A 10,809-nucleotide genomic window follows, 5' to 3' on the forward strand; every position below is an offset into this window, starting at 1 on the left:
GCCCCGACGAGGCGGCCGAGCCGGGCGCCGAGCCGCCCGCGCACTTCCAGGTGCACAGCGCGGGAGCCGTCACGGTGCTCAAGGTGGGACCGCGCGCCCCGCAGCCGCCCGCACGCCCCGCCGGTCCCCTTTCCCGAAGGCCTCCTCGCGTCCTGCCCGGGCAGCCTTCCTCCCCGCTGCGGCTCCGCATTCGCGCCCCGTGGCCCTCTCTCGTGCCCTTTACCCGGGCTTGGGCCACTGTGGCTGGAGCCACTCAGAGCCGTCTCCGTCCTCGCTTGGTCTCGCTCGCGCGTTCCCTCAGGCCCCGTCTCGTGCCTCCCCACCCCCACTATCCCGTGAAGTCCCGTGCAGCCCTCCCAGGCACACCCGACTGTAAGCTTCTACCCCCAGGCGTCTCTTGTCACCTGTGTGGGGCCCTGCGCAAGGTATTGAACCTTGGTGTGCTTCTGCTACCCCTTGTAAAATGAGGAGAACGTCTCTTTCTCTCTCTTTTTAAGAAGTTTTTGCCTTAGGGCGTGTATGCCCACCAGAGAGAGAGACAGAGACAGTGTAAGTGAGAAATCATCCCCCGGCCCCCTCCCTCTTAGCGGGGATGGCCACGCTGCAATCTGTTCTCCATTCTTCTCCCAAGATCTTGGGCACCTACTCGCAGGCGTCCACCTTGAGTTTCAAACCACCGGGTCTGCGACTCGAACCGCCGACAGCCATGTAGGAGTCCAGGGCTGTAAGGGCTACTATTTCTGCTGGCTCCCAGTGTCTATCTCATGGGGCTGCTGGGAGTAAACGACCGATGTGCTAAGCTGTTCAGTAAATGTTAGTGCTGTCAGTGGGGTAGAGAGTCAGGGATGGCCCGGCCCTTGGAGAGGATCCACCGCAGGCCCCCCCAGAGGGGGCAGGGATGCAGCAGCCGAGGCCCCCAGCCCGTGGGTGGCAGAGCCTGTTTTCCTGCTCCTTGTTTTGGCTTGAAGAGGTGGGAGCTGGTTGCTTCCACAAGTTCTGCCTTGCCGATTTGATTTGAGGCTTTCTTAATCTTCTAGGGGAGAGACCCAGTGTGGGAGAGGTGGTGTAAGTGCCGGGAGGAGCTGGGGAGTCCTGGCATGGAAAGGCCGCTTCTGCCTTTGAGAGTCCCTAGGGGGCTGGACCCTGTCTTTTCCCAGGGGCCCTCCAGCTTAGAGTCCCCTGGGGGAGTGGGCCCCAGCCAGGGCCAGGCTGCCCGTCTGGGCCTTCTCCCTGCCTGATTCCTACGAGTCTCCACCCTCAGTCCTCTTTCTGGCCTCTCTTCCGTATTGCAAGCTGGGCTTTCTCCAGAGCGGCTGGGCTGGGCCGGGCTGTATGAAAGCACTCTCAAAGCTGGCCAAGTGGAGAGCAGAGTGGGCAGGCGCCCTGGCCTTGTGAGCACAGGGCTGTTGCCTGAGACTTTGCGAGCCAGCAGCAGCTGGAGCTGCTCCTCGAACTCATTAGCGCTCGGTCCACTCCGCTTTTGCCATTTCCAGCAGGGTCTCATTCCTGTGTTCTTCGGGCTCCTCTGTCCCTCTCTAAGTGGGCGTGGACAGCCTGTTTCTCCAAAGGAAGCCAAGCAGGGTTGCATTTCAACTGGGGCTTACTTAGAGAGCGTCTCCATGAACTGGGGCATGACCCCAGCAAGTACACAGGGACTTCTGCCAAAGGCAGAGGCTTATTCTGTGTACACATGGGTTGTTCCTGTGTGTCACATGCATTTCCTGTGCAATTGTTTGTTAAAAAAAAAAGTAGAATGTAGTGTTTTCAGATCTTCTCAGATGGTTTTAGAGCCTTTTCTTTTTCCCTTTTTTTTTTTTTTTTTAAATAAAAAATTTAGGGGCTGCCCTTTAGCCTCGTGGTTAAGGGAAAGCCAGATCCCACATAACTGACCACAGTTCAAGTCCTGGCCCTGGACACGTGATAACACCACTTGCATGTGTATGTGTGCTCGGCAACTCCTGACAGGATGGAGAAATGGAGGAAGAGGGATTGTGGCATGACTACACTGCTGGGTGTTGCTTCCCCCCTCTGTTTTTCTCTTTCTGTCTATCTCTGGTGAGGGCATGCACCCTCTGGCAAGTTAAAAATAAAAAAAAGAATCTGAAAATGAAAGTATCTACCTAAGTGAGGTTACCAGGCATAAAGTCAGGAGTGTGGATGAACTTGAACTTGCAGCCTAGGTCCAGCATTCATGTGGTGGGCAAGTTACACCACTTCTGTCCTAGTTCCCTCTTCAGTGCAGAAGGCCTCTTACTTCCTCATTGTGAGAACTCTGGAAAATGTTAAGGAAAACGGCCAGCTGGCAGCTACTACATAGCAACCACGTGCAATGTCATGCCGTGGCTTTGGTCCCATAGGTAGCGTGCTCATGTAATGCAGTACTGTATAGTAATACACTTGAAGGACCAGAGCTGTATATGTCAATGCAAGTAACTCAGAAACATCAACTTGAGCAAGAAGTAAAGGTACAGAATGGTTGTGTGCAGAGTGATATGCCCTGTGTGAAGATGGGAGGGATCCTGTGAGACAGTACTACAGAACATACAGATAGGTGCTATGCAGGGAGTGGGAGGTTTACTTTCAGGGTGGTTAACTCCCATGAGAAGAGAGTGGTTGTGATTTGCCATGGCTGACCTGAGGCTTTCACTGTTGCTTTGCAGCCTATTATTTCTTGGGCTGATGATACATACAGCAGCGTCTGTTACATTATTCTATCCATCTGTTTGTATGTTCAGAATTTTTTTTTTTTTTTTGAGGGAGTGATAGGGCACATGTACTTCCCAGAGTGAAACAGAGAGAGAAAGCAAGCTCCCCCCCGACACACACCCTCAGAGTTGTGGTCTTCTTGCAATTGCTTCATATACCCATGTGTTGGGATTTGGGACTCACATGAACACACATCTGGTGTGTTTTACAAGCTATCGGGTCCAGAATTCTAACCATATGATTGGCCATGTGGAATTGGGCTTCCTTAACTACTAGGCCATGGGGCCAGCCCTATAATTTTTTTTTTTTTCAGAAAAAAGGAAATATATTTTCATGCAGTTATTGACTATGCAGGGTTTTTGTTTTTGTCTTAATAAATCGGCAGAGGGCATGTGCACTCAATGGAGAGAAATGGAGGGTGCATGGGAACAGCCCCCCAATAAGGCATGGTCATGCCATTATCCCTTATCCATTTCTCTACCCTATTGGGATTTGGGGCACACATGCATATGTGCCTGGCATGTTTTTTGAGAGGTGGATTTAAACTGTGCTCAGCCATCTGGGATCTGTTTCCCTTAACCACTAGGCTATAGGGCCAGCCCTATGGGAATAATTTGTTATGTAAAATTCGTCACAGAATAAGACAATATCGGGGCTCAGCGTCAGCTTTATAAAAGCAATTGTAAGCTTTCCAGAAGGGAGCAGTTGAGATATGGGTTTTGGTGTAGGGTGTGTTTTAAGAATGACGATGTAGTGTACAGTATCTCCTTCCTTTTGAACTGCAGGGAAAGAATCTTATGGTAATAAAAGTAGACCTTAACAGTCTATCTTCCTTTTTACCTTTCAGATTCATTAACTGTTCCCATAGTTTTATTTTGTTTTGTTTTTAGGGTTTTGCTATAGGTTGCATGCACTTGCTGGAGAAAAATAGGGAAAGTGAGAGGTTGCTCCCCGGGGGGATGGCCATGCCACAAGCTCTTCTCTGTGCTCGGGATTTGGGGCACTCATGCAGACATGCCCAGCGTGTTTATCAACCACCAGGTCTGGGATTTGAACCACACAGGAGACTGTGGGATCCAGCATCTTAACCACTATGCCACCTGAGGCTCCTGCACCGTAAGCCTTAGTGCTCAGTTTAGGGCTCCCCAGCTATAGGAGAGACCCCGGTAGGTTATCGGGGATTTACCTGCTCAGACTTCAACTGATTGCGCATTGTTTTCCAGATAGCATTTCTCGTGACAGATGGGTTGAAAAGAAAAGTCAGCAGCTTGCTTATTGTATTATCATATGTTTCTTATTTTAAAGTGCCTTCCAGCCTTCTCGGGAGAAGCTGTGGTTTCATTGGGCTTTTCCAAAATGTTTTACTGCTTGAGTCTTCATGAAAGCTGATACTGGAATTTCTTGGTCAGCGTCTCTATTCCTAAACTCAGGGACCTGCTCCAGCGCCTCATTCTGCAGTCCCGGGAATGGAGCCTGGCGAGGGGTGTGACCGTCTGTGACTATGGAGGTGCACTGAGGCCCTCCTGGACCGCAGAGGCTCCAGGAGAGGGAGCACGCAGTGTCTGCTTGTGGTGTCTATCCTGACACACCTGGGTTTGAGTAGGGTTTTGGATTAGAGAGACTGAGGTGGTTTTTCATGTTACTACATGTGACATCTGTCCTCGTGCGGTAAGCAAGCATCAGGTTTTTCTTTCTGCAATTTTTGCTATTTAGGGTGTGTGCACTCGCCAGAGAGAAAGTGAGACATCACCCATTAGAAGGAAAGGCTATGCCGTGGTTCCACTTCCTTTACTCTTCTCTTGGGGTTTGGGGCACAAACACACATGCATCTGACATGCTTTTCAAGCCACCAGGTCAGAGACTTGAACTGTGGAGTTGGCCATGTGGGAATCCAGCTGACTAAACTTTCATGCCACCTGCCGGCCCCAGCACCCAATCATATTTCTGCCCAGTTCATTACTGAGACATGTAATACCATTTGCAGGACGTTTGGAAACTGCCGCGGGCTCTGGCAGGGGCTGATGCTTCCTGTGGTATGTGGGCATGCGTGTGCACGTGTGTGCAGGTGTGTGTGCGGTGCTGGAGGCCTCTCGCCGAGTCTCACTGGGACCTGAGGCACAGAGACTGAATGGGCGGGCACCTGGGGGAAGGAGAGCCTCTGACTGACCGAGAAGGGAAGCTTGGAGAAACCCGGGTGCTCTCACATCTCCACAGTCTCTGGAGCAAGGAGCGTCTCAGACTGAATGCAGTGGCTATCTGCTCCTTTCCCGTAGGCATGTGGTGTGCACTGCCGCTTCCCAGGTCACACGTGACTGAACAGCTGGGCACGCCGGTGCTTTCTCTAAGTTGGTTTGTTTGTTGACAAAGAGAGAGGAGGATGAAGACCCTCAACAGGGAGGAAGGGGAGAGGGGGATGGAGACCCTCAACAAGGCCTCACACCATGATCCTTCCCCTAGTCCTTTCCCGACCAGCTGGGGTCACAGGCACACGTGTGTGCACAGCGTGTACCGATGGCCTCTCCCATCACAGAGCGTTGCAGTACTGCTGTGGTCCTGCCATTAGGCCATGCTCAGCCCATGTTTGTGGGAAGGACGCGCATTCCCTGCTGTTGAAACTGCGTGGTGACGGACAGTTGTGAGCTTGAGTCATCAGTGCGTTCATGCAAAACAGCGCGGGAGCCAGCCATCCGTTACGTGCTTCTGCTAAGCCGTCCTGCCCTGGTGCACCTGCCTGCAGGTCTTGAAGCATTATTTAAGTCTTAGGTTATGGAGACTTCACGTCTCATGAGTTTGTCATGGTGTCCCAATTAGTTCCTTACGGGCAGGTACAGCCGCGGCTGTGATGACGCAGTGATGGGGCCAGACAGGAGTGCTGGGGTTCGGATCCTGGGCTGACTGGATGTGCCAAGTATGCCGTAAGGTACACCTGTGGCCCTGGCTGACCACAGCGGGGAGGAGTGAAGCAATCCTCCCCCAGCCAGCCAGGGATCCTCCTCTGCCTATCTCTCTCAAATGAGAGAAATGAACAAACTTATAAAAAGACAGGGGACCAGCCCTGTGGCCTGGTGATTAAGAGAGCTGGATCCCACATGCCCGACTACATGGTTCAAATCCTGGTCCTGGTGGCTTGAAAAAAAATCATGTCGTGTGTGTGTGCCCCAAGTCCCCAACTGGGTGGAGAAATTGAGGAGAAGGGATGGTGACATGGCCTCTCACCCGTCTCATTTACTCTCCCATCCGGGAGTGCCTTCTTCCTCTCCCTTTCTCTGTCTCTGGTGCTTGTATGTACCCTCTAGCAAAATAAAAAATAAAAAAACATTTTTACTTTTTATTTTTAATATTTTATTTTTGTGTGTGTGTGTTTTTAAGAATTATTATTATTTTTTTTAATTTTAACTTTATCTACTTATTTAAATTTGACCAGAGAGGGAGAGAGAGAGAGAGAGAAGGAAAATGAGAAAGCAAGCCGTCAGGTCTGGGACTCGAGCCACGGTCAGCCACATGGGAGTCCAGCGCCTTTAACCACCACATCACCTGCTGGCCCCTGGATGGTGTTTTTGTTACAGCAGCCTGAATAAGACAAGATGCCCAGGTTGACAGCTGTCACACAAATGAGGAGATGGTCACCAGCAACTGCTGGTTTGGGGTGAGCTCCGACCCTGTGGGGTGGTGAGCCAGGGCATCCCGACGTGTGAATGTGCTGGTGACTCTTGCCTCCCGTGATGTAAGTGGCTGCCGGTCAGCAGGCTCTGAGGTGTCAGGAATCCAGAAGAGAGTTACGGTTTCCCTTTTCCCAGAGGGGGGAGATGACAGTCAGCCCTGGATTTCAGGTCTTTTACTTGGCGTCCACAGTCTACACTCTGAGGACCCTGTTACAATAGAAGCAAGTTTTCTTATTTTTTTTAAAGAGAGATTTTTGCTATACGGTGTGTTCACTGGGGAGACAGAGGGACAGAAAGTGAGAAACCAACGCCCAGGGGGATGACCACACTGCAATTGCTTCTCCTCCATTCTCCTCTCAGGATTTTGGGTGCATGTGCCTGTGTTGAGTTCTAAGCTGCCAGTTCTGAGACTTGAACTGTGGTCCACCATGTGGAAGTCCAGCAATAAAACCGTTACGCCATCTGCTGGCCCCAGGAGCACACTTTGTATGTGCCAGGTCACAGGTAAATACGTCAGGTTTAGAGGCCGTGCCGTCTCCATCACTGTGACTCCGGTACAAAAACAACTGTGGACTGAGTGACGCCGTGCTCCCATTTGTATTTGGGGACTCTGAAATTTGAATTCCACGTAATTTTCACACGTCATAAAATAGTCTTTTGTGACTTATTTATCCATTTAACAATATTAAAACCATTCTTGGCTTGTGGGCTAGGTATGGCCCTGGGACTGCTGTTCGCTGTTTGAGGAAGGCCTCAGGAACGTCTCGTTCATGCACTCCCTCACGCGGTGCCTGGGCGCTGGGGATGTCGACTGAACATGCTTCCTGTCCTCATGGAACTTTCCTTACAGCGGGGACACAGGCGTTAATGAAGATACAGTGAATGGACCAGCTGCCGTGACTGCAGTCGTGCAGTTCCCTGCAAGGCTGGAAGCCATAGGTCTGCCTGCTGGTTCAGATCCACGAGTGGGCCTGAGTGCTTGCTGGCATGCAGGTGGGCGCTCCTAGCCAGAGGGCTGGGAAGCAGAGTTGTGGCATGAGGAGGTGTTAAGGGTGCTTCTCTCTCATGCATGCACACATACTCCATCAAAAAAAAAAAGAAAACAACATTTTAAAAAGAAACATGGAAAAATAAAATCAACAAACACCCCCAAGACAAACTGCAACCAGGGCTGGGAAGTTCGCAAGGAAAGAGGTACAACGCATGTATAATAGGGAGTCCTGGTCTATTGGGTCGTAGGAAAAGTCGTGCCACGCTTTTGCATCGGAGGATGCATCGCGACTTTCCCGACAGCCCGGCGGTTTGGAGATGGGGAGGGCTGAGGAAGTGACATTTGAGCTGAGATGGAAAGGGCGAGCTAGTGTTAACCGGTGGTGGCTGGCGGAAGTGGGTGTTGTAAGGAGAGGAAATGGCACAAGCAGAGGCCTGTGGGTGGGCGGGCTGGCTGTGTGGGGCTCGAGTACCAGGTGGCAGGTAGGCGGGCGGCTGGCAGGCCTGGAGCCACGGCAGGGTTTTGGCCTTTTTCCGGAGAGCCGTAGGAGTGGGCGAGGTGTCACACAGAGACGGGCATAGAATTTCTTTCCTTCTCTCCAGCCCGCTGTCTTCGTTCACATGGGCGGCTGGAATGAAATGCCGAGACTGGTAGTGCATGGCCCGCGGAGGTGTATGCTCAGAGTTCTGGAGCTGGGGCAGTCCAAGGAAGGGCGCCAGCAGGTCCTGTGTCCAGCGAGGGCGCCCTCTGCTTTAGAGATGGCGCCTTCCCGTCGCGCCCTCACCTGGCAGAAGGGGCACGCGGGCTCCCCTGGACCTCGGTTATAAGGGCACTAATGTCTTTCCTGACTTAGTCACCTCCCAGAAATCCCACCTCTTCATCCTGTCACAGTGGGGATTAGGTTTCGACCACATGAATTCAAACCCCAGCCCTGATGCCCGCTCGGGTCCATCGCACCAGGAGGATTGTCTGGTGTGTGTGTGGGGTATAGGGGTGATTATACGGGACCTACTGGTAAACCGGCTTACAGGTGGATAAAGCAAAGTTGGAGACCCATGGAACCTTGCTTCCTGAGCATGGTCCTTTCTGGTTGGGTGTGCTGTAGTCGGTGAAGCCGGCCTTGGGGGGCTTGTGCGGCCAGGCCTGGCCCGCCCGGTGGACTTCCCTCCCGAAATATCCCGAGTAGCCACCTTCGCCAGCTTCTCTCATGTTCTACTTGCTTAGCTCATACGCAAGTCACCAGCTTCCTTCCCCTTTGGAAATAACTGTTTCTTGAGACTTGGAGGGAAGGAGCAGAAGCCTTCGGGGCGGCGGTGTCCAGGCCACCTCCCGTCCCTGGGGCCCCTGAGCGGGCAGGTCTCATTGGTCGGACACCTTTACCCATCAGCCTGGGTCGCAACCTTCCCCTCTCTGTCAGACCGAAATAACCACCAGTAACTTGCCCCCCGCAGGGAGGAGAAGAATCCCGCAGGGGTAGAAGCACTCTCAGACTGGGCAAGGAAGGGGAGGAGGGTTTGAACTGGGGATTCTCAGCGTTGATGGAGAGATGTATGCAGGTGGGTCTGGATGACCCGTGAGTGGAGGTTGACCTCAGGCGTCCACGGCCAGCTCTCGTTTGCTCTCAGAGTGAATTCAGTATGGAGATGGCGAACCAGGGAGTGGCAGGCCTTCTGTTCAAAACTAGTCATGGAGGACCGGTCTGTGGCCTGGTGGTTAAGGCTGCTGGGTCCCATGCGGTTGACCTTGTAGTTCAAATCTCAGACCCGGCCAAATGGAAAACGCACTGGGCCCCAAATCCCGAAAGGCGGGAAGGACGGAAGGGGAGGGGTTGTCGTGTGACCATGCCTCACGGTGTGTGCTCTCTGTCCCCTCTCTGTCTCTCTCCAATGAGTACATGAGCCTTCCGGCAAACTAAAAATACAAAAAAGTACTATGCCCAGAGTCCTCCGTGCAGTAAATACTTTGAGCCCTTCCATGTATGAAGCCTTCTGAAGGGCGAGAAGCCAAGAGGGCCCCTGGGCAGGCTGTTTCCTGGAGTCATCGTGGTCGTCCCACAAGCAGTAGCTCGCCCCAGCACCGGGGACCCCGTGTTGACTAGAGACTTGGGTTGGTTTTGCTCCTTGACGCCATCCAATCCTGTCTAGTCCCGGAGCGTCTGAAGTTGGGTCGCCCTGGAGGGATGAGGTTCTCCAGTGCATCTTCCACACTTGGGGGCACCTCCTAGGTGCTCAGCGTGTGTGCTGGCAGAGCAAGTGCTCAGCCTTCGTGTCCCCTTGCAAAGAGTGGGTGTGTGTGGGGGGTTCTCCTTTTGTCACCAGAAGAGGGTGTGCTGTGGCCATTTGCTTACCAGGTACTGAGCATCCACCTCGACCTATGCGTTACACTTCATTTTTAAAAAAGAATTATTCCATTTAACTTTTCATTTATTTATTTAATCACGGGTGGGGGGTGATTTACTCGATGGCTGGTGAGTGCACCTGTCCCATAGCACAAAGCTCTCTTAAAAAAAAAAAAAAAAAAAAAAGAGTCCCGTATAGTGTCGGGACTTTACACATAACCTATCCCCTGATACAACTGAAGAATTGCAGGAGGTTTGGGGAAAGCCTCGGAGGGAGCCTGCACTGTCCGTGCACTCGGTGCTGGGAGGTAGGTAGCAGAGGTCTGCTGGCTTGTTGATTCTGGAGAGGCCTGGCGTCTCCGTAGCGGACGAGGGAGCGTCCTCCGTGTTGCATACTGGTCCGGGTCCGGCCCAGGGCCCGAAACCTGTGTGTGTGCCGTTGTTCCTGGCAGCACTGCAGCACGGAGATCTCTGTGTGACCGATGATCAAGAGAATCTCCCCAGAGAAGGCGGGGGGTCTGGATCTGGGGATAGCCGTGTGGCTGCCGAAAGACGTGTCCCCAGGGAGGTGGGAATCCGCGTCTTTAATGCCTTCATGAGCCGGGCCATTAGTGCAGAGGCTGGTGGTGGGAGAAGGGGGACCCGGGAGCCGAGTCCTCTGGGCCCTTCGTGGGGCAGACTGACTCCCAGCGGGAGCTTGTCCCTGAGTGTCGGGGCAGCCTGGCGGTAGGCTACAGGTGGGCAGGCCCGCTGTGGCGGAGATGTTGATCTTGGATGTAGGAGCTATTTCCAGGCAGCAGGCCCAGTTTCATTTTCCCGTCCCTGCTCTCCAGCGTCCGGGGAAGCCTGTGTTCGCAGGGCAGCCTGACTCGAAACGCGAGGCAGCCAGCCGGCCGTTCACCCGCCGGGCTGTAGGCAGGGCCCCTGTAGGCATATAGGAGCACGTGATCATCTGAGGGAGCCCCTGCTGTGCCTCTTCCGGGGTGAAATTAGGGCACCATCGTCATGGGGCTGTGGGCTAAAGGAAGTCGTTTGTGTTTGTTCCCAGGGTTGGTGTCCCAGAGTTGGACGGACCCAGCCCCTTGGAGCTTGGCCCGCCTTGGCTCCACACC

The 10,809-nt window shown here is 53.2% G+C and overlaps 1 protein-coding gene across 1 annotated transcript in view; it reads left to right on the forward strand.

The window, feature by feature from the left end:
* TBC1D2B (TBC1 domain family member 2B) overlaps positions 1–10,809 on the forward strand; it is a gene marked incomplete at its 5' end in the record, with an annotated part of 53,903 nt that continues 43,094 nt past the window's right edge. Inside the window, 1 exon segment of the mRNA XM_006142619.3 lies at positions 1–83. Within this exon segment, the coding sequence (XP_006142681.2) occupies positions 1–83 (83 nt within the window).

Source organism: Tupaia chinensis, unplaced genomic scaffold (assembly GCF_000334495.1).
Source record: "Tupaia chinensis unplaced genomic scaffold, TupChi_1.0 Scaffold000078_1, whole genome shotgun sequence".
Taxonomy (NCBI): domain Eukaryota; kingdom Metazoa; phylum Chordata; class Mammalia; order Scandentia; family Tupaiidae; genus Tupaia; species Tupaia belangeri.